Source organism: Salpingoeca rosetta (assembly GCF_000188695.1).
Source record: "Salpingoeca rosetta unplaced genomic scaffold supercont1.8, whole genome shotgun sequence".
Lineage (NCBI taxonomy): Eukaryota > Choanoflagellata > Craspedida > Salpingoecidae > Salpingoeca > Salpingoeca rosetta.
In genome coordinates, this window is record NW_004754926.1 from 1,270,318 (window position 1) to 1,296,054 (window position 25,737).

Consider the following 25,737-nt stretch of genomic DNA (forward strand, 5'->3'; position numbering starts at 1 on the left):
TCCATCACCCGCGCCCGCTTCGAGGACCTGTGCGCCGACCTCTTCCGCGGCACCCTCGACCCCGTCGAGAAGGCTCTGCGCGACGCCAAGCTCGGCAAGGGCGAGATTGACGAGGTCGTCCTCGTTGGCGGCTCCACCCGCATCCCCAAGATCCAGAAGCTGCTGCAGGACTTCTTCAACGGCAAGGACCTGAACAAGAGCATCAACCCCGACGAGGCCGTCGCCTACGGTGCCGCCGTCCAGGCCGCCATCCTCTCCGGCGACAAGTCCGAGGAGGTGCAGGACCTCCTCCTGCTCGATGTCGCCCCGCTCTCCCTTGGTCTGGAGACGGCCGGCGGTGTCATGACGTCGCTCATCAAGCGCAACACCACCATCCCCACCAAGACCTCCCAGACCTTCACCACCTACTCCGACAACCAGCCCGGTGTGCTGATCCAGGTGTACGAGGGCGAGCGCTCCATGACCAAGGACAACAACCTCCTCGGCAAGTTTGAGCTGTCCGGTATTGCCCCCGCCCCACGCGGTGTGCCCCAGATTGAGGTCACCTTCGACATTGACGCCAACGGCATCCTGAACGTGTCTGCGCAGGACAAGGCCTCTGGCAAGTCGAACAAGATCACCATCACCAACGACAAGGGCCGCCTGTCCAAGGACGACATTGAGCGCATGGTGCAGGAGGCCGAGAAGTACAAGGCCCAGGATGAGGCCATGAAGGAGAAGGTCAACGCCAAGAACGGCCTCGAGTCTTACGCCTTCAACCTCAAGTCCACCGTCGACGACGAGAAGTTCAAGGACAAGATCAGCGACGACGACAAGAACACCATCAAGGCCAAGTGCGACGAGGTCCTCGCCTGGCTCGACTCCAACCCGTCTGCGGAGAAGGACGAGATTGACCACCAGCAGAAGGAGCTCGAGGGCGTTGCCAACCCCATCATGAGCAAGCTGTATGCCGAGGGTGGCGTGCCCGGCGGTATGCCCGGTGGCATGCCCAACCAGGGTGGCCCCGCCCCGTCCACCGACGAGACGACTGGCCCCACCATCGACGAGGTCGACTAAGCGAATCAAGCGAACCCCACTTGTCATGTCACATGACTGGTCGATGCTGTTGACTGTGCCAATGCATATCTCATGTTTGGTTGCTTGTCATGCTGCTTTAAGCCTTTTTTGTCTTTTGCTGCTGCTCTAGCCTTTTTTTGTCTTTTGCTACGGCCAAGCTATGTCGTGATGTGATGATGACTCGCTGTTTACTCCTATGAACAACATTACAACACAACGACACCCCCCAAAATCAGCTAACGAAAGTCGAGACAAGCAGCGCAAGGTGAAGCACGTAGGCATGGAAGGGAACAAGGGCAAGGAGGTTCGAAGCGAGCAGCTGACAAACATGGTCAGTCAGCCTTGGTTGAGCGAGCGGTTTGATTGAGGTGAATAGCACACGCATGAGAGAAAAGAATGACCCGAGACACAAAGGATACGTGCAGGACAACTGCACACCCTTGTTCACATTATTATCCTTTGATGGCTGTGTCTTGAATGACTGGCGGGACTTGATCAAGTCGAACGAGTGCATATGACAGATAGTCAAAGTCAATCTCGGATACAGCCGCTTGCACTGTGAAGTGTGTGAGTGTGTGTGTGTGTGTGTGTGTGTGTGTGTGTGTGTGTGTGTGTGTGTGTGAGTGAGTCAGTGCGCGACAGGTGGGGATACGAGAGAAGATACGAGAGGATATGAGAGAGGGAGGGCGTGTGTGTCAACAAGCAATTCAGACAATACGCACCCAGAGCCCAGGCGCCCCAGTAGAGGTGGGAAACGTGTGTGAAGATGGAGATGTCCTTGAGCAAACGGTTCACATGTGTTTCGGTTGCATCTGTATACGGCCACATGTACACGTGATGCGCAGTGAAATGAGCGCCGCAAAACAAGCGAGGAACAACTGTATTTATGTATGTATGTATGTATGTATGTATGTATGTATGTATGTATGTATGTATGTATGTATGTATGTATGTATGTATGTATGTATGTATGTATGTATGTATGTATGTATGTACGTATGTATGTATATATGTATGTATGTATGTATGTATGTATGTATGTATGTGTGCGTGTGTGTGTGTGGGAGGAGGAGGAGGTTGCTTTTGGGCCAGTGCGGAACACATAGGAACAATTGACGGCGCATCGCAACGGTTTGAGTCTCTGGGTGTGTGTTTGGCATCACCATCACGTGTACTCACCGTCATCGCGAGCATGCAGGTATGCCGTGACCCACTGGCGCCGAAAGTCCTCGCCGGGACAGCGCGAATAATCAATCGTCTCAACATCCAGGCCTGATGTTTGGAAAGAAGAAGCACACAGCGACGTTGCATCGGGTGTTGGGGGGGGGGGGAGGTGGTAGGTAGGTGGTAGGTGGTTGCGGTGGTGGTGGTCGCAGACAGCTGAGAGTGTGAACAGTGGATGGAGTCTCGTAGAGCAAACACCAAACAATCAGCTCCGGTAGCACATGGACAACACACACACATACAAACACATATACAAACACACATACAAACATACAAACACAAAAACACACACACAGACATACACACACACACACACCTGCAAATTCGTTGAAATGGTTGGCAATATCATAGGCGCAATAATTCACGCCACCATACTCATAGTCGATGAATTGCACATCTGTTCCTGGAGCGCAAGCAAGAACGCAATCAAATGAAATGAGTAAATGGAAACGTCACAGCAAGAGTCACATCTTGTACAAGTGCGTGGTTGCGTGAATATGAAACAAGTGCACCAATTTCATGGGCAAGGTTACAAGAAGGGGGATGGGATAACCACGAGCACATTGTTACCTTACACACAAACATGCATGAGCAGCCTCACACACACACACACACACACACACACACACACACACACACACACACACACACGAACACACACGAACACACAGCACACACACACACACACACACACACAGCACAGACACGCACAGACACAGCCACTTGACACAGACACATGCAAAGCCACACAGGACCACAGACCCTTGCTGTCGTGAGCGATGATGACGTTGTGACAGAGAAGGTCATTGTGGCAGAAGCACGTCTCTGGGTCCCGCGCGCACACCACATCCTCCAAGTGGGCAAGCGTTTTCCTTAGGCTCGCCATGTCGACGTGTTTGCGTAAGCGCGCAGTCTTCTCTGCGGTTGAATAGCTCTCCGGAACCTGTCGCAGTCAGGCAGGGGATGCGTTGGGAAGGGGCAGGTAGTCCACGTTGGTGAGAGGAGTAGAATGACTCACAGGAAAGGAAACAGTGGGGTGTATGTGTGTGTGTGTGTGCGGGGGGTGTTGCGGTTGGCGCCGGATGAGAGCTTGCGAGAAGAGAGGGTGTCGCACAACACAAGGATCGGCTGCCAAACGACACACACACACACACACACACACACACACACACACACACACTCACACACACACACACACACACACACACACACTCACACACACACACACGGGGACAAGAACTCAAGCGCACGTTGTCGAGCCAGGAGCGAATTTGGGAGAACATGCGTGGCTTCTCGTGTGCCGGCACGTGTACACGGCGGTGGATTTCGCCAAGGCTGGTTGTTGAGGTCCCCGTACACACATACACACACAGGTAGGAGCAGGCGATGTCAGCATCACGGGTACAAATTGAGCGGGGAGGTGTTCACATTCGTTTGTTTGTGTGTGTGTGTGTATGTGTGTGTATGTGTGTGTGTGTATGTGTGTGTATGTGTGTGTGTGTGTGTGTGCGTGTGTGTGTGTGTGTGATAGTGCGATGTGTGAAGCATGACATGAGATATGCATATACCTTTTTGCGATGTGTGAGGAGATGGCAGGCGACGAAAAGTCGCTGAGGCTGGCAGGGCGACCCGGACAATACCCGTATGCGTACCCATTCTACAACAGAGACGAGACAGCACGCACGATTGACAACGCATGAGCACACATGTGTTAGTATGCATGTATGTTTGTGTTTGCGGAGATGAGAGAGGTCAACACCAACAACAAGAGCAACAGCAATAGCAGCAGCATCACGACCACGACCACTACCACCACTGCCACCAACAAGAACAACAATAGCAGCGGCACCTTGAGGACGGCGAAGATGGGTTGGGCGCGTCCAATGGCGTGCAAGCGTTTGTGGTTCAACATCTCTTGTTTACGGTCAATAAACATCTGGGGATGGGTGGCGCGAGCGGGAAGCGGTAGCCGGGGCATGTGGAGAGCATGGGTTCCAATGAGGGCCAGACGAGCGATGCAAGAGTGGCGAGAAGGCACTTTCGGGACAGATGCACTTGGCCATGCATTGTCACCCGGCCAGCCACAGCGGCACACAAACACACAAACACACACACACACACATGTAGGCACATGAAAACGCATAAGTGCGCACCTCTGTTGCTGAGCCGTAGATGCGTATGAGGAATGGCGAAGAGAGTGTGTGATCGTCCAGAGGGACATCAACTTGGCATTTCAGCACGACATTCGTGATACCATCTGTCATGCGCTTGTGGTACAGCTTGGACTTGTCAACGCCTGCCGATGCGGGGTGAATGTGTGTGCATGTGCGTGCATGTGTGTGTGTGTGTGTGTGTGTGTGTGTGTGTGTGTGTGTGTGTGTGCGGCTGACCATGTGCAACTGTATCATAACCATCCGCGGCCGCAGCCGCAGCCAACGTTCTCTTGCCCGGTCTCCCCTGCCCACCTCCACGTCATCAGTCAATGCGTACCAGGAGCAACTTCGTCCAGCAGCGGCTGGAAGTCCGGCTCGTCGACGTCGATGCTGACATCCAAGTAGGGCACATCCAGGTGCTTCTCCACCCAGCTATTGACAGACAAAGCAAGCGGTTGGTTGGTGGAGATGATTCGTGTTCATGAGGGACAGCCGCGCGGGGTGCAAAGCAAGGCGGGATGAGCAAGAAGGGTGAGAGAAGGTAGAAGTTGATGGCGGCAGTCCTTCGTCCGTTTGCCTCTCTTGCCGTGTGTGTTGGTGGTGGTGGTGGTGATGGTGGTAGGTGATGATGGTGGCTGGCTGGGTCGCTAGGCTGGTTTGATTCAACAAACACCCTTTCTTGTGTGCTTTGGTCACATGTACAGGCACGAACTGTGCGTATTGCATACACACACACACGCGCGCGCGCATGACGGCGACCCACCATCCATCTCCACCTTCCTTCACATCGCACACACACACACACTCACATGCTCACTCACCGGGCAAAGTCATTCATGATGATGATGTGGGCGTATTGTTGATTGATGTGACGCAAAAAAATACACACACACACACACCAAAAACACGTGATGCATGCGTCTGATGATCGTGGGCGAACCCCTCACAGACAGAAGCAAGACGAAAGAGAAGGAAAGAAAGAAGGGAAGCACAAGGGACAGCCACGCTTGAGCCTTCTTCTCTTCTTCTGTGCTTGACATGGGATGTGAGCGCCCACAAACAACAAGAACCCCTCCCCCCCTCTGTCCACATCTAACTGGATCTCTCTGTCTCCCTTTGTGCACATCTAACTGGATCTCTCTGTCTCCCTTTGTGCACGGGTGGTTCTCGTCCTTCTCCTGCTGGATCTGCTGCGTGGGTGTGGCGGCGATGGTTGTGGTTGTGGTGGTGGTGATGACGATGTTGGCTCCTGGCCACCATCAGCCGTCACATCCACCTCCTCCTCCTTCTTCACCCGCGCGACTGTGCTGACGGCATCATAGCTGTTGTTGTCCTCCACCACCACCACCTTCTCTTCTTCTTGTTCTTCTTTCGCCTTCCTCCTGCTCGCCCGACCTGCCTCTGCCGTGCGTGTTCCCACCTTGGCCGCGCGCTTCCCCTCGCGCTGCTGCTGCTGCTGTTGTTGTTGCTGTTGGCCTCGCCGCCGCGTCTTGGCTGTCGAGCTTGGGCAGAGGTCCTTGTTCAAGCACTCGTGGCACTTTGGCTGCCGCGGCTGGCATATGGTCTGCCCAAACCCGACAAGCAGCAGGTTCACCTCGCCCCACAGCCGGCGCGGCATCCACCGCTCCAGCTCCACGCGCGTGTGCTCGGGCGTCTTTGTGTTCCTGACCCAGCGCAGGCGGTTGGCAATGCGGTGCACGTGCGTGTCCACGCCAATGCCGGACACCTGCTTGTTCGCAACGGCCATGGTGATGGTGGCCATCTTCATGCCCACGCCCGGCAGCTTGATGAGGTCTGGGATGGTCTGTGGGATGTCCCCGCCAAAGCTGGCCAAGATCATGGTGGACGCGCCCTTGAGGTACTGTGCTTTGCGCCGCCAGAAGCCAACGCCGTAGATGCACTCCTCAAGCACACGCGTTTCTGCTGCGGTGACGGTGTGCGGTGTGAGACCGCCAGGCAGCTGCTGCTGCAGTGTGCGCACGGCCTTTGACGTCAGCTCATCCTTCGTCTGTACACAACCCGCAAGGGACAGCGCGTGTGGATGTGCGGATGTTTGATGTGTGTGTGTGTGTGCGTGTAAGTGTTTGGATGAGTTGATGCATTGGCAAGGGGGAAGACGCTACAGCGTTAGGCACAGACAAACGGAGATAAGACACAAGCAAGGGCACAAGGACGGACGGACAGACAGACAGACAGACAGACAGACAGACAGACAGACAGACAGACAGACACACACACACACACCTGGCTGGAAAGCATGAGTGCAACGAGGATGTGAAAGCGCTGAGTTGGGCCGTCTGCACTTGGATCTGCCAACACCTCGCAGCCCATCGTGTCCACAGGGGCATCTCTGAAGACACAGGAGGCGTACACGCCGTGTGAATCAGATGAGGAAGGTTTGAGAGGGGGGCGGGGGAGAACTGCGGTACAAGGCGACAGGGCGGCGGCACAGCAGGGAAACAGACAGGCAGGGTGCTTGGTTCGACAGTCAGACAGTTCGATAGACAGACAGACAGACAGACAGACACACACAGACACAGACACACACAGACACAGACACACACACACACACACACACAGACACACACACACACACACACACACAGACCGCTTGCTGCGCATGGTCTTGATGTTGTTGTACACCGTCTCCCAGTTTGGCGGTGCGCGTCGAAGACGCTCCTTTTCCGCTTCCTCGTCTTCCTCCGCTTCCACGTCCTCCATGACGCTGTCCACAACTGAGGCAGTGCTGGTGGTGGTTCTGGTTGATGTGACACGCACCTGCTTGCCTGTCTGTGGCGCCCCTTGTTGTGTGCTGGCTTCTTGTTGTGCTTCCTCCGCAGCTGTCACGTCCTCTTCCTCCTCATACTTGACAACAACACGGCGGCGTCCACTGCGCGTTCGTGTTGTGGACGATGATGATGTTGAGAAGTACGACGACGTCACCCTGCTCACCTTTGTTTTGGTGTTGCCATCCTCACTCGCGCGGTTGCCGCTAGTGCTACTCTTCCACCTTTTGGCCTGCTGTTGCTGCTGCTGACCTGCTGTCGCCAGCATGGCTGCTGCTCGCCTTGCCTGGCCACGCGTCCGCGCAAACCGCGACAACTCATCCAGCGCCGCTTTGCTCACCCCACTCATTGTTGTTGTTGTTGTTGTGGTGGTGGTGGTGTTGTTGTTGTTGGTGGTGGTGTTGTTGGTTGTGGTGTTGTTGAATGTCTCTCTGTCACAGCATCCTCGTTGTGCGCTTGCATTTGCTGTGGAACGTGTAGGGCGCGTGTAATGTAACATACCAATGCAGGCACAGACAGGTAAGCCAGCATCGCGTGCTTGGTCTTCTTCTCTACAGGAGGTCGTGGGGGAGAGGGGAGTGAATGAACAGCAAGCAGGAAAGGGAGCAGGGTGACTAAATAGAAAGAGAGAAGGGGGGGGGGGATGTGGTCCGGCAAGCCAGTCATCGCCGCTGATTGCGTTGACTGCGCCCCGCAGCTTGGAACGCGCGGCTGTCGTGGGTGGGTGAGTGAGTGAGTGAGTGAGTGAGTGAGTGAGTGAGTGAGTGTGTGAGTGTGTGAGTGAGTGTGTGAGTGAGTGTGTGAGTGAGTGAGTGAGTGAGTGAGTGAGTGAGTGAGTGAGTGTGTGAGTGAGTGTGTGAGTGAGTGAGTGAGTGAGTGAGTGAGTGAGTGAGTGAGTGAGTGAGTGAGTGAATGAGTGAGTGAATGAGTGAGTGAGTGAGTGAGCGCAATTCTGCCTGTCCTTCCACATCCCACCGGTCGGGTGCCGGTGCAGGCCCACCACACACTTACCCAATGGCGTTGACAATGGTCGTGGCAGACTTGTTGTACTGGAACACGTGGCACGCAAACTTGTCCCCACGTTCGTTGCGCGTAATGAATCCAAAGCACCTGAACACACACACACACACACACACACACACACACACACACACACACACACACACACACACACACACACACATGCGGACGCGCGAGAAAGCGTTTGTGAGTTTGACTATTCATGCAGGAGGTGGATGAGCAGTACAACGTCGACACAGCGTCACAACCGCGCACCCACTGCAGCTTCCATCACCACCACCACCCTCTCGCATTGAGATGCATGCGTACTTGTGGTCTGTTTCGTCAAAGGCACAGTGGGAGACGTGATGGAGCGGGAACAGGGACGCTGTGGTGGCCTGCCGTTACGACACATGCAGCGTACACGCACAGTGGTGCGGTTAGACTTGTGTGAATCTCCAAGTAAAAGCCACTTGGCTATCGGTTGCGGCGTGTGCATTTGCACGAAGAGCATGGAGCCAAGTACACCGCACAACGCAGCAGACACAACATTGGGCACGGCACTGGCAGTGCAAGTGGTAGCGGACACATACGCGAGTTGGTGGCGCTGATGTGGAGCGGCGTCGAAGCAGCGTCGGTCGCTTCTGCACAGGCGAGAATGGAGACGGTGAGATGTGCCACCCAGATACAAGACACAGGCAGATAGATAGACAGACACACAAGCACACACACACAGACAGACAGAGAGAGAGAGACACACACACACACACAGATAGATAGACAGACACACATACGCACACAGACAGACAGACAGACAGATAGACAGACACGTACACACACATACACATAAACATAAACGCAGACAACGGAAGCACCCGTTTACAGGCGCACAGTCCGCACCTTTGGTGCCTGCTCGATAAGATGAATGCCGCGCAGGGAAACGCGAAACTCAAACGTTTTCGACGCGCTGTACCGCAGCCGCTTCCGGGCAGCAAGGACCTTGAGAGGCAGGAGGGGAAGGGGTGGCACGTGTGAGAGGATAAGCAATGTAGGGAGGAGAACGAAACAGGCACAGACAGACAGACAGACAGACAGACAGACAGACACACACACACACACACACACACACATATCCATCTCCAATTACCCCCGCCCTCTCCAATGTCTACACCATGCGCATGGGTTGCACCTCTCTGATGGCCATGAAGAGGAGGTCCTTTGATGGGCGCGGGGGCACATTGAGACTTCCGAGGAAGCGCACGGTAAACGACTCGTGGTCAGGCGAGCTCACCTGGAACGGTGTGGGCGGCGGGCCTGGCGATGATGGTGGCGGTGATGGTGGTGGTGGCTCATGTGAGGAAGGCTGTGTCATGCCAAGCTGTGGTCTCAACCAGCACACGCAGCTAGTGCACAATGCGTGCGTGCATACGGCTGAGAAACAGTCGGCACAGGAGTACCACACGCAGACATATGTCCATTCAGTGTACGCACCGACTGGGATTGACGACTCCTGGCGTTGCTGAGCAAGGGCAAAGAGCCTGTCCTCCTCCTCCTGCAGCTGGCGAGCAAGGTCCTCGTCAGCGGTTGTGGCCATCATGGCAGATGACGTCGTGCTGGCATATTCCGACGCACGGCCATCTTGCTCGCCCTCCTCCTCCTCTTCCTGCGCTTGCAGCCGCCGGGCAAGCTCCTCGTCGCCCTGCTCGTCACAGTCGCGCGTACGTGTGATTGTGTGATTGTGTGATTGTGTGAGCGTGTGTGATTGTGTGTGTGTGAGGTGAGAGGGGGTTAATAGCCTGCTCACACAAAAAGAACACACATACACACAGACAGACACAGACACAGACACACGCAGAGCACACACACACACGCAGAACACACACACACACACACACACACATAGAGCACACACACACACACAGCCTAGACAGACAGACAGACAGACAGACAGACACACACACACAACACACCTCTGGTGCCTGGTCGAGGTGAACCACAAAGTTGCCTGGGAAGGTGCCCTGAACGCCCGTTGTGATGTTGAGGCCAATGTACCAGCCTGCCGGTGTACATAGCATGTCATAGGCACCGCACAGTAAGGGGAAGAGCAAGTTCCGAGAAACACAAAGCAGAGCAGAACACGAAGCAGAAGCAGCAGCAGCAGCAGCAGCAGCAGAAGAAGAAGAAGCAACAACAAGAACAGCAGCCGTTAGCTTGTTCTGCACTTGGCATGTTACGTACCGTCTGGTCCCATTTCAACGACATACAGAAGGTCGCCTTGGGAAGCGATGATCACACATGGGGTGAAGTGCAAGCAGCCACAACACATGTGAGCAAACACACGGTGTTGTTGCAATGGAATCCTCAGGCAACCATCAGTGTCGAGTGTGTGTTTAGGGTGCGAGTAAGGGGGTGCTTTGGGGCAACAAAAGGGAGGGCGTCAGGGAGGCGTGAGACGATAAATACCTTTATGAAGATCCACTTCATCAACTTCCCGGGCCGCGTAGTCGTATGCGGCCGTGAAGTTGGGCACCGCATTGTCCACGTCAATCTCCGGAAAAGGCAGCTCGTCTCCTTCGCCCTCAACCATAGTCAGCTCTGCCAGAGATGCCCTCATCGCAGATGCTGGAGACAACGGTCTTTGTGTCTGATCATATTGACCTTGTTGACCTTCTTGTCGCTGTTGTTGTTGTTGTTGTTGTTGTTGTTGTTGTTGTTGTTGTTGTTGTTGTTGTTGTTGTTGTTGTTGTTGTTGTTGTTGTTGTACAAGAGGTGCAAATGGATTTGACCAGTTTGCAGGCTTTCTTTTCTTCTTCGTCTTCTCGTGTGTAGCTGCTGTTGCCGTTGATGATGTCGGCTTCTCTGCTTCAGTCGGGTGGTGCGCCTGGTGTGATGTCGATGTACCGTTCGGTTCTGGTGTGTGTGCTTTCTCTCTGTCGTTGGCGGTGTCTTCTCGTATTCTTCTGTCCACATTGACTGTGTGATTATCCTTTGCGGTCCCGTGGGATTCTCGCCCATTCCGTGTCTGTGTGCGGGCAACATGGTGAGCAGCGACGTCGCCTTCACCATGGTGAGCGCGCACACCTGTCTCATCGCCATCGTCAAAGTTATCGTCATCACCACTATCGTCATCGTCATCTTCATTGTCGTTGCCGTTGCCGTTGATGCCTGGGACACGTGACGAGGGAGGCTGCGCTTGCGCTTTTTGTTGTTGTGCCGAAGAAGATGCTGTTGTTCTTCCAGCCATCAGGTCGATGACCTCGTCGTCATCATCGCTGCTGCTCCCGCTTCCACTCCTGCTCCCGCAGCTCATCGTCGTCTTGTGGTGTTGCTCTCGCCGCTCGTCGGAGAGCGCTGAATGCGACATGACAAGGCGCAGCAAAATTTGAGGCTTGAAAACAGCGGAAAGTCTTCCGGCATTTCTCTCTTGCCCATTTTCCACAAAGACAACCCACGTGCCACACCAACCAACCAACAACTACAAGGTCAGTGGAACACACCTGCTGCTTGCCGTTGCTTCCTTCCTCTCACCCTCTCTTTGTCTCTGTCTATATCTCTCTTTCTGTCTATCTCTCTCTCTCCCTCTCTCTCGCGCGCTCTCTCTCTTTGTATCCCTCTCTCCCTCTCTCCCTCTCTCCCTCTCTCCCTCTCTCCCCTCTCTCCTCTGTCAACCTTTGTATCTTTACGTCTTCCTCCCTTCCTCCCTCTTGTTCGTCTTCTCTGTGCTGCTTTGACCATGGTGGTCTTGTGACGACCCAGGCATTTGGCTTGACGTTTGTCGAACAACTTTCTGTTGTTGGATGACACTGATGAAAATGCTGGCTACCTACCAACTTTTCTCTGAAGACCAACTACCCCATGCGTCACCGTGATAATATTTCTTTTCTTGTACGCACTGTTCATGTGCTTGTGCATTGTTTGTGCTTTGTGAGTATTTTGAGCGTTGTGCGAGCCTTACGTGGCATAACGTTGTTGTTCATTTGCTTTCTTGCCGTTTTCGTTCGAGCGAGTATGGCAAACGCTTGTCTGGTTTTGTCCTTCGTTCAGTGTTCTTTCTTTTCTTTCCTTTTCCTCGCTTCATGATGTGACCTTCGTCGTTCTTTCCCTTTGTGATGATGATCGCCCTCTGTTGTACCGCTGTGCTTTGATCTGGTGACGACCCAGGCATTTGGCTTGACGTTTGTCGAACAACTTTCTGTTGTTGGATGACACTGATGAAAATGCTGGCTACCTACCAACTTTTCTCTGAAGATCATACGCTCAGCGCCCCTGGTGCATGTTGGCGCTCATTGTGACCTCACGTCTCCATTCTTCCTGTTAGCGCCCTGTCCCGTTTGTTGTTCCCTCCGTGCTGCTGCAACCGGCAAGAAGCACGAGTTTTGCTTTGCCTTGTCTCGTGCACTGTGTTTCGGGCAATCTAGTGACGACCCAGGCATTTGGCTTGACGTTTGTCCGACAACTTTCTGTTGTTGGATGACACTGATGAAAATGCTGGCTACCTACCAACTTTTCTCTGAAGATTGCCCTTTACACCCCCCCCCCCAAATCTTCTTTGCTGCTCTCCTGTACTCAGCCGATTTTGCACGTCCAACCACGTGACTCACCAATACCTGTATTGACCTATCGTCTCTTGCACAGAATTGTCGAGGACGGATTACATATAACTAAGGCAGTGTCTACTTCACGATTCAGAAGCGAGGAGCACATACAAGACCAAGATTTGGGGGCTGACCATATTTGTCAAGAGGCAGCTCACGCCTGCCCAGTTTCCTACATCTCTATTCTGACGGCTTGCTTTGTTTGTTGGGTTGCTCGTGCGTTGATTGTTGTGCTTGCCACAAGCACGTCACTTCCGCAATGGCGCGACGTGGTGCTCAATTAAACAGCTCAACAGCGTGTGTGTATACAACGCCAGCAATTGCAACTTGAGAAACGGGTGCGTGGAGCATACGTGAGCATGATGCGGTGATGTGACTTGTTTGCTTGTTCCACCTGGTTGCTGGTTCGCTTGCCTGCATTTCCTGCCTGCTTTGTTTATCCGTTTGTGGTTGTCATCGTTGCTTGTGAAGGACATACGCATACCCAGTGCCCAAGTGGAAGCTAGCCGCCTTTTCCACACGCACACGCGGCTGTGGCGACGGTGCAGCACTGGCATTTGCATCTGTCGAGGCATCACAACCGCCCTGCTCGTACTGGCGTGTCGCATCGTCGACGATGGCGCGAATGTCGCGGTCCCACCAGCAGCCCCAGCGCGCAGCGTGACACCGCGCCCGCCAGCTCAGATACAGGCTCACGGGCGGCAGCCAGTGCGATGTGCCGTGCTCCAGCAGCAGCACCTGCCATCGTGAGCGAGTGCGTGCGTGCATGCGCGCGCGTGTGTGCGTGTTGTGTGAGGGAGAAGGGTGGGAGGGAGTGGTGGTGTCAGCATTGTGGGAGTGGGAGCGACAGAGGGAGACAAAGGGAGTCACCATCGTGAGAATGTGTGTGTGTGTGTGTGTGTGTGTGTGTGTGTGTGTGTGTGTGTGTGTGTGTGTGTGTGTGTGTGTGTGTGTGCGTGCGTGCTTTCACACATACCTTTCCGCCTGGTTTGCACACGCGAAGCATCTCGCGGAGGGCAGTCACGGGGTCATCAAAAGAGCAGAGTCCAAATGTGTCGACAACGGTATCAAATGTGTTGGCGGGAAAAGGCAGTGCCTCGGTCCCGCCAGTCAAAAAGTCGACTGCAATATTCGCTTCAGGCTGCTCACGGCTGCCAGCGTCGTGTACGTTGTCTGAGCTTGCTGCACCTGTCTCTACTGTGTGGTACGCAATGGTGTGGTGCTGTGGTGCGTGTGTGTTTGTGTGTGTGTGTGTGTGAGTGTGTGTGTGTTTGTGTGCATGGCGGTTGCGAGCGACATGTCAGCGAAAGGTGCACAGCATGAGATCGAGACAGCAACACAACCAGTTGCGGTGAGTCAGGTGCATGAAGCGAGGCAGAGACGGCAAGGAGACCTTGTCCAGCGAAGCCAGACACAAAGACACACAGACACAGACACAGACACAGACGCACACACACATACACACATACACACACACACAACAGACACAGACACAGACACAGACACAGACAGACAGACAGACACACACACACACACATAAATGCTTCCTGAACGCACAGGGTGTTGGGTGTCAAAGTCCTGTACAATGGCCCTTGCCTCCTACACGCGACAAACCAAGGGGAATTGGATCTGAGCGAAACGAGGCAAGCCGCAAGTACGTGGCGTGTGCTGCACATGCTGATGCAGTGTCGCTCGCACATGCGCGCATGCGTGTAGCAAGCGGACAAAGCAGAGAGGCAATGCGGCTCTCGTACGTCAATCATGGCTTGGCTCTGATCGCACAGGGTGAGCTGCGACACGGCCGGCGGGTAGAAGGGCAGGTTGCGCGCCGTGCCAGCCGCCACCTGCGATTGTGCAATGAGAAGTGGGTGGAGGTACATTTGAACGTGTGTGTGTGTTGATGGTTGTGTGCGTGTGTGCGCGTGTTGATGGATGTGCAGTACGTGTGCGTGAGTGTGCGTGAGTGTGCGTGTGTGTGAATGGTCACAGATGTGCACGGGTGCGTATGGATGTGGCTGTTCACATATGCAAGCCGACAAACAGTAGTAACACGTACATGCACACAAACACGGACACTTGGGTGCACAGTGAACGAGCGGAGCACCTCGAGGACGTGGCCGGCTGCGTGCTGCTGCAGGAGCTGTTGTCGCTGCTTGAGCACGCCCGTCGATCGTTCAGAGCTACACAGGACCGATCGCGGAACAGAAACGCACAGTGCGATGTGTGTGTGTGTGCGTGTGCATGTATGTGTGCCCCAGTGGAAGGAAAGGCAGAAACAGCAGCCATAAATGGCCGACGCACACTCGGACATGTTCCACGTCCGCTGAGAGCCACACAACCCCAGATAACGCTACTCACTCGTGGATATCCTTGTCATAGCTATTGGCAATCGTCTCCCATGTCTCTCGTCGTTCCTGGTCTGTCACCTGATGACAGCGTTGATGTGAGGTCACACAAAGCACGCGTTAGCAACTGCAGCGGATGTACAACAAAACGAGAAACAAAGCACATGTGTGCACATTCACACAACCAACCACGAAGGCAGCTACGAAGGCAGCCACGAAGGCAGCTACGAAGGCAGCCACAAAGGCAGCCACACAGGAACCCCCCCTACACACACACACACACACACACACACACACACACACACACACACACACACACACACACACACACACACACACACACAACAAAGCGTACATCTTTAGCGTTGATCGTCTGGTAGACGAGGAGTCCTCCAAGGACGCCCAGTGTGTAGATGATGCCAAACGCGACAAACTTGCCAACGGACCGTTCCTGCAGCCCACTTTGCTGCATCACAGCCACCGTCCACGGTGACAGCCGGTTCCATCTCCCCTGTTGCTGTGCTAGTTGAGCTGTTTGTGGGTGCAGTCGTACTGGCAGCGACCTCGTTCCTCCTTGCTGCTGCTGCCGCATGTGTCTTGCCACCACGGACAGCCCCCGCCGTGCGCCATGCATCATCATCATCATCATCTTTGATGTTGTCGTCGTCGTCGTCACAGTTGCACCGCGGTGAGGTGGCAGCCGTTGCGGTGCTTGTCTGTTGTCCTCCTTCCAGCCTACGCGCACCACTCAACCCACCAACGCTCAACCACCAGCTTGCTCACGCCAACCCAACAAAACCCCAACGAAGTTTGGACGTTTCGCGGATGTTTTCCATAGCATTTCCTCACACTGAAACCACCACAACTGCCTGTGAGTCCACTGATTGGTACTCCTCTTCCTCTGCTGCTTGTGCCTGCACCTTTTGCGTTTGTTTTCTCTGCCTTCCACAACAACCACCACCGCCTCTCTCACAACAACAAGCATTCACCGCACCAACCATTGAAAGCCAAACAGCCTGCGATCAAACCACATCAGGTCAGCCAATATAGATCACGGCAAAGGCAATCCGATCGGATGCCTGCGATGGTGGAGTTTTGGCGAGGGCTGGGGGACTGTGGTGTGGGTGTGCACACTCTTGTGTTTGTATTTGTGCTGTTTGTATTTGTGGTGTTTGTCACCGACTACATTGCATTGACTTGTGCGCTGACCCATGTGTGCGTGTGTTTTTGCCGATCGTTCCTCTTTGATGTGATGTGAACACTTTTTGACCACCCACCAAACTGCCGACACACCCACACAGAGCCACCGTTTTTTTTTTCTCTCTCTCTCCAACAAACGAACCAACCAAGATGAGCAACGAGGGCAAGTAAGTACTTCTCTTGTGTGTGTGTGTATGTGTGTGTGTGTGTGTGAGGATATGGATGTGGATGTGTGTACATGGATGTGTGTGCCTTTGCCACGACTGTTTGTTGTTTGTCGGTTAGCACAATAGTGCACGGCTCACCGTTGTCTTTGTTGCCTGTTGTTGTCGTCGTCTTTGTGGTTGTGGTTGTTGTTGTTGTTGTTGTTGTTATTGTTGTTGTTGTTGTTTCGTGTTTGTTATTGTTGTTATTGTTGTTGTTGTTGTTTCGTGTTTGTTGTTGTTGTTGTGTCGTGTTTGTTGTTGTGTTGTGTTTGTTGTTGTGTCGTTTGCACTTCGTTTGCGCTTCTTTGCACCAGAGCCGACATCGCCTTGATTGGCCTGGCTGTCATGGGCCAGAACTTCATCCTCAACATGAACGACCACGGCTTTGTGGTGAGTTGGGTGTCCGCAACAGCGATGTTGTAACACATGTTTGTCTTGTGGATGTGGTTTGCTGTGTGGGTGTTGTTGTTGTTTGAAGGCATCGTTTTTTGTTCCTTCAAAGTGTTGTCATCGTCGTTGTTGAACTTGCTTTTTGAGTGGTGAACAGCAATGCAGCAAGTGTTGCAGTTGCACACACACACACACACACACACACACACACACACACACACACACACACACACTCACACACACACACACGCGCGCGCGCTACACGCTTTCCCGCCGTGCCGCTCACTCAAACCCTCTTATCAACCTTCTCCACCTCTTCATACTCTCCCCCCCCCCCCACACACTTGCACAGGTGACTGCGTACAACCGCACCGTTGAGAAGGTGGACCGCTTCATGGCAAACGAAGCCAAGGGTGCGTCGATGAGAACATTTGTCTCAGTGGGGGGTTTGCCTGCGTGTGCATGTGTATTGGTGCGATGTGTGTGTGTGTGTGTGTGTGTTTACATGCTTGCGTGTGTGTGTGTGTTTTCTTTGTACCGGTTGCGTGTGGGTGCCGCTTCCCTCATCCGCAGCATCTCACATGTTCTCACGTGCGATGTGGGGTGTTGACCCGGTGCAGGCACGAACGTGATCGGCGCCCGCTCGATTGAGGAGATGGTCAAGTCGCTCAAGCGCCCGCGCCGCGTGATGATGCTCGTCAAGGCCGGGCCCGTCGTCGACACCTTCATCGACCAGATTGTACGCCACTTGTTTGCTGTGCTCCGTGCGTGCGTGTGTGCCTTTGCGTTGGTGTGCGCTCTTTGCGTGTGTGCGTGCGTTGGTGTGTGACCCTTTCGTTTGTGTTGGTATATGATCCTTTTCGTTTGTGTTGGTGTGTGTTCTCCCCGCCCCGGCCCGCTGCCACATCTTTCCTTTCTCACCATGCTTGCATGCAACCACCTTTTGTGCATGCGCACGCCAGGTCCCGCACCTTGAGAAGGGCGACATCATCATTGATGGCGGCAACTCCGAGTACGCGGACACGACGCGCCGCACCAAGACCCTCAAGGAGAAGGGCATCCTCTTCATCGGCACTGGTCTGCCTCTCTGCGGTCGCGCTCGCGCGTGTGTGTGTGTTTGGCGCGCCTGTGTATCTTCTGTGTGTGCACGCGCCTGTGTATGTGCGTGCATGTGTGCTTGTCGGTGCTGTATAGCTGTCTGACGCGTCGTGCGAGGCCAGTACTCGTTCCTGACAGAATGAACACACTGTGTTATTGTTTGTTTCTTCCTTCCTTCGTTTGCCTGCAGGCATCTCTGGTGGCGAGGAGGGCGCCCGCTACGGCCCATCTCTCATGCCTGGCGGCAACCCAGAGGCCTGGTCAGTTGTTGCGCTTGCGCGTGTGTTTGTGTGCATGTGCGTGTGTGCACGCCTTTGTCATTGTGTGAATTTGTCTTCATTGACACCGCAGTTATCATTCTTCACACATCACACGCACACGCAAACACACACGCGCACACGCAAACGCAAACACACACACGCACAAGATACACACACACACACACATCTCACACTGTCTCCTTCGCCACTGACAACCACCGCCAACAACATCGTTGACGACGACGACAACTGCACACGTCTTACCCCCCCCCCCACTCTCACTCACCGCACGGCTCAGGCCACATGTGAAGGAGATTTTCCAGAAGTGCGCTGCGCAGGTTGACGGGGAGCCGTGCTGCGACTGGGTTGGCGACGAGGGCGCCGGCCACTACGTGAAGATGGTGCACAACGGCATCGAGTACGGTGACATGCAGCTCTGCTGCGAGGCCTACCACCTCATGAAGGTCAGCACGCTCACGTACATCATGGTGCTCTTGTTGATGTCTGCAGTCGCGTCGTATGTGTGTGTGATTGTATGTCTGTGTCTGAGCGGTTTGTGATCGGTTGCACACTTCAATTAAGGCTTCTGACACCAACGCCTTGTTCACACACACACACACGCACACACACACACACACACACTTACTTACACACACTTACTTACACACACTTACTTACACACACACACACACACACACACACACACCACTCAACACCCCCTCCCCGTCCCTCCACCCACCAGGAGTGCCTTGGCATGTCGTGCAAGGAGATGAGCTCTGTGTTTGCGGAGTGGAACAAGGGCGAGCTCGACTCGTTCCTGATTGAGATCACGCGCGACATCCTCGCCTTTGAGGAGGACGGCGAGCCCCTGCTGGAGAAGATCATGGACAAGGCTGGCCAGAAGGGCACGGGCAAGTGGACCGCCATCAGCGCCCTGGACATGGGCATGCCTGTCACGCTCATTGGCGAGTCTGTGTTTGCGCGCTGCCTCAGCGCCATCAAGGACGAGCGCGTGGCTGCGAGCAAGCGGCTGCCGGGCCCGCCCACCTCCAAGTACGACGGCGACAAGAAGGCCTTTGTGGAGGACATTCGCCAGGCGCTGTATGCGTCGAAGATTGTGTCGTACGCGCAGGGGTTCATGCTCATGCGGCAGGCTGCCACGGAGTACGGCTGGAAGCTCAACTTCCCCGCCATTGCCCTCATGTGGCGCGGCGGCTGCATCATCCGCAGGTCAGCGCTGATGCGGTGGCGCTGTGTGTGTGTGTGTGTGCCTGGTGTGTGTGCCTTGTGTGTCTTTTGTCTGTTGTGCGCGCACGTGCGCTTGTTGGTTTCTACGCTGTTTTCGTTTGCAATCACCCATAACTCACGCTTCTCTGTCACTACATATGCTCGTTTTTATTTTGTCCCCTTTCTACACACACACACACACACACACACACACACACACACACACACACACACACACACACACACACACAAACGCATGGTCACGCACACGCTTCAGCGTGTTCCTTGGCAACATCCGTGACGCCTTCAAGAAGAACCCTGAGCTGACCAACCTGCTGATGGACGACTTCTTTGCCAACGCCATCACCAAGTGCCAGGCTGCCTGGCGCCGCGTGGTTGCTGCAGGCGTCACCCTGGGCGTGCCCACCCCCGCCTTCTCCACTGCGCTCGCCTTCTACGACGGCTACCGCTCCGAGCGCCTGCCTGCCAACCTCATCCAGGCCCAGCGCGACTTCTTCGGTGCACACACGTACGAGCGCCTGGACAACCCGGGCAAGTTTGTGCACACCAACTGGACCGGCCGCGGCGGCAACGTGTCCTCCTCCACATACAACGCCTAAACCCAGCCCCCCACCTACCCACAGGTGCACGCATGCCCCGCGTACGCTGGCTTCAACTCCAATCTCTCCTTTTGCCCTCCTTCCTCCCCCCTACCCTTTCTTGCCACTTTCACCGCCACCACCCGTGTTGTCCCAGTCGCCGCCCTGCGCCACCGCTGGGGATTGTGATGGTGCCTGTGGCGTTCCTGTGGTGTTGTACGCTGGTGGTGTTTTGTTTCCTCTCCTGTGCGCCGTTCTTGTTGCGTGTCTTGCTTGTTCGGCCTCCGCCTTGCTTGTTGCTTGCTGCAATAGCGCAAGAGCAGTGATGCAACCACACATGTGCCGTGCTTGTTGCCTTTGCCTTTTGGTGTCATGGCTTTCTTGCTTGTGGTGCCCTCTCGTTTTCTGCAGGCACCACATGCGCACGACCTGTTTGTGTGATGCTGCGCTTGTTGGGTGGCCTGCGTTTCTTCTTCTTGTTCCATCTTCTCCATCTTAACCAACTCCCGCACATGAATACATTCATTCACGCCAAGCCTGGGGACCAGGACAACACGCGGGGTGACGAGAGCGCGGGAGCTTGGTTGCTTGGTTGTGTGAGCGCATGTGACAGCATGAACCGCGCAACACACAGAGTTCGCACTCCAATGAGTCATCATCGCATGTCCGCGAGTTTGGTGGATACGTAGCTTATTTCTACGATTCGCACCAATTCTACTCTAGCTTTATTTTGGTTTCGTTGCCTTCAAAGTGCGCACTCCAGGAGCAAGAAGAGGACGACACAAAATCGTTGACAGCAACAACAGACAGCAGATCGCAGTCAGCAAAAGCAGAAAAGAGGTTGGTTGTGGATGTGAACGGAGTGTGTGTGGAGTGTGTGTGTGTGTGTGTGTGTGTGTGTGTGTGTGTGTGTGTGTGTGTGTGTGTGGAGGGGTGACTGTGACACGGTTGTGTATGCATGTACACTCGTTGTTGTCCTTGTGCATGTGCATGCGAGCAATTCTCCACACCACACACACGCACACACACGCACACACGCACATACGACACGCCAACACGACATTCATCGTTGACTCGAAAGGTGCTGACTTGACAACTGACGTGTGAACGTTGCGCCCTGTGTCATACACACACTCACAACCGCAGAGGCACACAGCTGACTGAGCGCTTGAGGAAAGGTACCGCTGGAAGGAAGAGCCACCGTCAGGCACAAGAACAGCAAGCACCAAAGGAAGAAAGAAGGCTGCTGCGGCGAAAAAGAGGAAGAAGAAGAAGAAGAAGACATGGCGACTGCATTCAAGAAGGCCTTAGACAAGGCCACGAGCGAGGAGCTCCTGGAGTCCAACCTCGCCCTGTACATTGGCGTTCTGGACCACATTCGTGGCATGGACGTCCCCGCCAAAGTGGCCATGGGCATCATGCGCAAGCGGCTCATGCACAAGAACCCAAACGTGGCCCTGCGAACCCTCGAGGTGAGTGTGCGTGTGTGTGTGTGTGCGTGTGTGTGTGTGTGTGAGTGTGTGTGAGTGTGTGTGAGTGAGTGTGTGTGTGAGTGTGTGTGCGCGTGTGAGTGTGTGTGTGTGAGTGCGTGTGTGTGTGTGTGAGTGCGTGTGTGTGTGTGTGAGTCTGCGTGTGAGTCTGTGTCTGAATAGAACGAGTTGTTGTTGGGTTGCTGTTGGTTTGTTCCTGCTTCTCAAGCCCATGCTTCACTCCCTTGTTGAATGCTGCATATACTTGTTCTCATTTCGCTGTGTGTTGCTGTGCTGCAAAGGTGATTGAAATGGCCGTGAAGAACTGCGGCGCAGAGATTCAGTCGGAGGTGGCGACAGAGGCGTTCATGAACGACATGCGCAAGCTCCTCAAGGTGTGTATGTGTGCATTGTGTGAATGCGTGTATGCGTGCGTGTGCGTGTGTGCTGTAAATGTTACGCTGCTTCGACTGCATTGCGTGTGGTTCACATGCACGCCTATATATCTCTCTCCCCCTGTGTGTGTGTGTCTGTCTCTGTCTCTGTCTCTGTCTCTGTCTCTGTCTCTGTCTCTGTCTCTGTCTCTGTCTCTGTCTCTGTCTCTCTCTGTCTCTCTCTCTCTCTCTGTCTCTCTCTGTCTCTCTCTCTCTCTGTCTCTGTCTCTCTCTGTTTCTTTCTCTCTTTCGCTCTTGATTCACCCCCCCCCCCACGCGCGCGCACACACGCGCAGTCGGATGCTGTGGACCTGCGGAAGAAAGTGCTTGAGGTGCTGCAGGTTTGGGCGCTGGCGTTTGAGAAGCAGCCTGCGTACCGGGTGGTGGTTGACACATACAACGTGTTGCGGATGGAGGGCTACCCGTTCCCCCCGCCAGACCCGCAGGCGGATGCCATGTTCGTTGCTGAACGCCCGCCCGAGTGGAAGGAGGGCAAGGCATGCTTCTCCTGCCGCTCCACGTTTGGTACGCACTCGTCTCAGTCTTGTTCCGCCGTGCATGTTTGCCTTGTCTCGCTGGGCTCGTTTGCTTCTTGTTGTCTTGGGCCGCACCTGCGCCAACACTCCACTCACGCTTGCACACTGATGCTTGAAACCGTTGGAACCTCCTCTTCACCACCACCACCACCACCACCATCACCACGACCGTTGCCACCACCCCATTATCAGGGCTGACGGTGCGCCGCCACCACTGCCGGAACTGCGGCCAGATCTTCTGCCAGTCGTGCAGCAGCAAGGTGCAGGCGTGGCGCAGACGTGGCGCAGTGTGTGTGTGTGTGTGTGTGTGTGTGTGTGTGTGTGTGTGTGTGTGTGTGTGTGTTCATATATGGTGCAGCTGTTGCAGGGTATGTAGGGGCCGGAGTGTCTTTGTTGGATGGACACGGTCAGGGGGAAGATGAGGGTGTGGAGAGAGTCTTGTTTGTAACGCACCTCACGTTCTTCGTCTCACAAGTTACCTTTGTGTATGTGTGTGTGTGTGTGTGTGTGTGTGTGTGTGCTCTCGCTGTGCAGACGACGACCATTTCGCGGTTTGGGATTGAGAAACCCGTTCGCGTGTGCGACTCGTGTTTTGACAAGATCCAGAAGGGAGAGTAAGTCCAGCTGGGCCTGTGTGCCTACACGTGCACGCCCAACACGCAGTTTTGCATTGCGTGCCTGCACGTGTGTGCATGTGTTTTCGAAACAAACTGCAGGCGCCATGTCAGCCCAGTGCAGCTCATGTGTATTGCGGTGCGTTTGTGTTGCATGTGTGGTGCGTGTGTGTGCGTGGGTGTTGTGTGTTGCGCGTTTGCGCGTGTGTTGCGTGTTGTGTTGTCTCTACCAGGAACGTGACCAGCACGGCGGAGGAGGACACGAGTCAGCTCTCAGATTATGAACTCTTGCAGCGCCTCTCTCTCAAGAACCAGGTTCAGTCTGCGCACATTTGTACTTGTGTGTGTGTGCGTGTGCATTTGTGTGTATGTGTGCGTTGTGGTGGTGCACGTGCATTTGTGCGTATGCGGCCTGCCCTTGTTCCCTCGTCACCCCCCCCCCCATCCCAGTACTCACCACGCTTGTGATCGCCCGGCACAACGCAGCACTTGACACCGGAGCAGCAAGTTGCGCGCATGATGGAGCTGGAGCAGGCAGAACGTAAGACCCCACACGCTCAGATGCACACAAGAGGCAGAGTGAGAGAGGCAGACAAACAGGCAGACAGAGACACAGATGCACACACAGACGCACACACACACACGTGCGCGCACACATTTATGTTGTGATGTGTTGTTGATTCGTGTTGCTCACGCGTATTCCATCTCCTCAACCACACAGGCAATTCACAGCAGCAGCAGCAGCAGCAGCAGCAGCATTCATCGTCGTCCAAGGATGAGGAAGCCAAAATGAAGGTGCTGCTGCCGTTACAGCTGATGTGATGTCTTCGTTACACTGCTCTGACTGACTGTCTGTTTGTCTGTTTGTCTGTTTGTCTGTTTGTTTGTCTGTCTGTTTGTTTGTCTGTCTGTTTGTTTGTCTGTTTGTTTGTCTGTCTCACTCTTTCACACACACACACACTCTCTCTCTGTTGCATTGCTCTCCGTCTCTCTCTCACCTTTGCAACACACGCGGGTCCCGCCTGTGCTCTGAATGAACACCTGACGCGTCTCACCGTTTCCTGTTGTGTGCATGTGCGCTCGTGTTGTTGTGGACAGGAGGAGGAAGAGCTGCAGCTTGCGCTGGCGCTGTCGCTCAGCGAACAAGAAGCACAGGCAGCGGTATGCACTGCACCCAACCCATGCAATGCAACTGAGCTGTCTGCTGTAGTCCTGTGTGTCCATGTTCCACCTGACTGTCGGCTCGTGTCACCAGCACTGTCGCGCAAGCGCACAAACACACACAAACACACACAAACACACACACACACACACACACACACACACACACACCATGTACTCAACCACCCATCACCACTCCCATCGTCCACCCATCACCCACGTGCAGCCGCCACCAGCGTCGTATGGGAGTGCGCCCTCGTCGTATCCGCAGCCGTCACCGTCATCATCAGGATTGTATGACCTCGGAGCGCTGCCACAGGTACCACGACTGCTGGTGTGCTTTGCGTTGGTGGTGGTGGTGGTGGTGGTGGTGGTGTGTATATGTGTGTAATGTTTTTTTGTTTGTTTGTTTGTTGGTTTTTTTTGTTTTGTTTGTTTGTTTGTTTGTTTGTTTGTTTGTTTGTTTGTTTGTTTGTTTGTTTGTTTGTTTGTTTGTTTGTTTGTTTGTTTGTTTGTTTGTTTGTTTGTTTGTTTGTTTGTTTGTTTGTGCAAACGTGTGTGAAGGTTTGTGCAAACGGGAGCGGGTGTTTATGCCCGTGTGCACATCTCAACCAAGTTACAAACAACTGCAGTCTCACCACAATCATCTCCTCCTCTCCCTTGCGTGCACCGTGCGTGTCGGCGCTGTGTCGTCGTCGTCGTTGTGCGCCTGCAGCACGATGATGACCGCATGGCCGGGTACCTGCAGCAGCAGAGGCAGCGGCAACAACGGCAGCAACAGCTGCAACAACAGCAGAGACACAGACAGAAGCAGAAACAGAAGCAGGAGAAGAAGAAGAAACAAAAGCAACAGCCACAGAAGCAGCAGCCGGAGCAACTTGAACAAGCTGTCCCCGTCAAAGGTGTGTGTGTGTGTGTGTGTGTGTGCTTGGCGTGGTCACGCCGTTATTGGTACCGCTGCTACTGGTGGTGGTGGTGTTAGTGGTGGTGTTAGTGTTCTGTTGTCGCTGTGTTGTTGGCGAGTGGAGGTGTTTTTGTGGTTGTCGACGGAGTGGCTGTCGTTCCTCTTGCTCCATTGCCACCTTTGGTCTCATGACTCTGTTTATGTGAATGTGGTGGCACACACGTGTGGCCGTGATCGACCAGGCGCAAACGGCGGTGACGAGGGTAAGTCGGGGTGCTTGCTGCTGCTGCTGCTGCTGCTGTGTGTGTGTTTTGTGTGTGTGTGTTTTGTGTGTGTGTGTGTGTGTGTGTGTGTGTGTTGTGTGTGTGTGTGTGTGTGTGCGTGTGTGTGTGTGTGTGTGTGTCCCCTTTGCCCCTTTAGACCCCTCTTTTTTTTCCATAATGCGCGTCTCCCTGCTTTTCCTTGCGGGTGTCGGCACATC

General features: G+C 54.4%; 7 protein-coding genes across 7 annotated transcripts in view; 3 read left to right on the forward strand and 4 right to left on the reverse strand.

The window, feature by feature from the left end:
* Nucleotides 1–1,056, forward strand: part of PTSG_03754 (Hsc70-4) — a gene marked incomplete at both ends in the record, with an annotated part of 1,892 nt that extends 836 nt beyond the window's left edge. Inside the window, one exon of the mRNA XM_004995422.1 lies at nucleotides 25–1,056. Coding sequence (XP_004995479.1) covers nucleotides 25–1,056 — 1,032 coding nt within the window. The remainder of the gene's footprint in view (nucleotides 1–24) is intronic.
* A 452-nt stretch (nucleotides 1,057–1,508) lies between these two features.
* PTSG_12075 (uncharacterized protein) lies at nucleotides 1,509–5,271 on the reverse strand (the record flags this gene model as incomplete). Its single annotated transcript, XM_004995423.1, has 11 exons — nucleotides 1,509–1,612; nucleotides 1,779–1,868; nucleotides 2,236–2,328; nucleotides 2,597–2,683; nucleotides 3,043–3,223; nucleotides 3,531–3,615; nucleotides 3,849–3,937; nucleotides 4,130–4,216; nucleotides 4,434–4,576; nucleotides 4,771–4,865; nucleotides 5,255–5,271. 11 exons carry the CDS (start codon nucleotides 5,269–5,271, stop codon nucleotides 1,509–1,511), a joined length of 1,071 nt encoding a protein of 356 aa, XP_004995480.1.
* A 288-nt stretch (nucleotides 5,272–5,559) lies between these two features.
* On the reverse strand, nucleotides 5,560–7,568 carry PTSG_12076 (uncharacterized protein; the record flags this gene model as incomplete). Its single annotated transcript, XM_004995424.1, has 3 exons — nucleotides 5,560–6,441; nucleotides 6,678–6,783; nucleotides 7,042–7,568. 3 exons carry the CDS (start codon nucleotides 7,566–7,568, stop codon nucleotides 5,560–5,562), a joined length of 1,515 nt encoding a protein of 504 aa, XP_004995481.1.
* A 556-nt stretch (nucleotides 7,569–8,124) lies between these two features.
* PTSG_03756 (uncharacterized protein) lies at nucleotides 8,125–11,858 on the reverse strand. The gene is made up of 10 exons (XM_004995425.1): nucleotides 11,716–11,858; nucleotides 10,682–11,569; nucleotides 10,457–10,492; nucleotides 10,189–10,274; nucleotides 9,710–9,917; nucleotides 9,408–9,532; nucleotides 9,119–9,217; nucleotides 8,812–8,862; nucleotides 8,549–8,616; nucleotides 8,125–8,329 (listed from the first exon to the last, which is right to left on the reverse strand). Exons 2-10 carry the CDS (start codon nucleotides 11,526–11,528, stop codon nucleotides 8,227–8,229), a joined length of 1,623 nt encoding a protein of 540 aa, XP_004995482.1. The 5' UTR covers nucleotides 11,529–11,569; nucleotides 11,716–11,858; the 3' UTR covers nucleotides 8,125–8,226.
* A 1,283-nt stretch (nucleotides 11,859–13,141) lies between these two features.
* PTSG_03757 (T-cell receptor beta chain ANA 11) lies at nucleotides 13,142–16,004 on the reverse strand. Its single transcript, XM_004995426.1, has 7 exons — nucleotides 15,514–16,004; nucleotides 15,172–15,239; nucleotides 14,918–14,993; nucleotides 14,568–14,657; nucleotides 14,371–14,412; nucleotides 13,790–14,035; nucleotides 13,142–13,551 (listed from the first exon to the last, which is right to left on the reverse strand). Exons 1-7 carry the CDS (start codon nucleotides 15,805–15,807, stop codon nucleotides 13,267–13,269), a joined length of 1,101 nt encoding a protein of 366 aa, XP_004995483.1. The 5' UTR covers nucleotides 15,808–16,004; the 3' UTR covers nucleotides 13,142–13,266.
* On the forward strand, nucleotides 15,998–20,673 carry PTSG_03758 (6-phosphogluconate dehydrogenase). The gene is made up of 10 exons (XM_004995427.1): nucleotides 15,998–16,194; nucleotides 16,460–16,525; nucleotides 16,879–16,954; nucleotides 17,307–17,367; nucleotides 17,575–17,693; nucleotides 17,917–18,031; nucleotides 18,243–18,312; nucleotides 18,611–18,776; nucleotides 19,055–19,542; nucleotides 19,817–20,673. Exons 2-10 carry the CDS (start codon nucleotides 16,509–16,511, stop codon nucleotides 20,157–20,159), a joined length of 1,455 nt encoding a protein of 484 aa, XP_004995484.1. The 5' UTR covers nucleotides 15,998–16,194; nucleotides 16,460–16,508; the 3' UTR covers nucleotides 20,160–20,673.
* A 748-nt stretch (nucleotides 20,674–21,421) lies between these two features.
* The window catches only part of PTSG_12077 (uncharacterized protein), a gene marked incomplete at both ends in the record, with an annotated part of 6,014 nt that continues 1,698 nt past the window's right edge, over nucleotides 21,422–25,737 (forward strand). Inside the window, 12 exons of the mRNA XM_004995428.1 lie at nucleotides 21,422–21,610; nucleotides 21,910–22,002; nucleotides 22,338–22,566; nucleotides 22,770–22,837; nucleotides 23,112–23,191; nucleotides 23,425–23,506; nucleotides 23,678–23,732; nucleotides 23,913–23,986; nucleotides 24,290–24,352; nucleotides 24,579–24,671; nucleotides 25,068–25,254; nucleotides 25,499–25,560. Of these exons, the coding sequence (XP_004995485.1) occupies nucleotides 21,422–21,610; nucleotides 21,910–22,002; nucleotides 22,338–22,566; nucleotides 22,770–22,837; nucleotides 23,112–23,191; nucleotides 23,425–23,506; nucleotides 23,678–23,732; nucleotides 23,913–23,986; nucleotides 24,290–24,352; nucleotides 24,579–24,671; nucleotides 25,068–25,254; nucleotides 25,499–25,560 (1,275 nt within the window). The remainder of the gene's footprint in view (nucleotides 21,611–21,909; nucleotides 22,003–22,337; nucleotides 22,567–22,769; nucleotides 22,838–23,111; nucleotides 23,192–23,424; nucleotides 23,507–23,677; nucleotides 23,733–23,912; nucleotides 23,987–24,289; nucleotides 24,353–24,578; nucleotides 24,672–25,067; nucleotides 25,255–25,498; nucleotides 25,561–25,737) is intronic.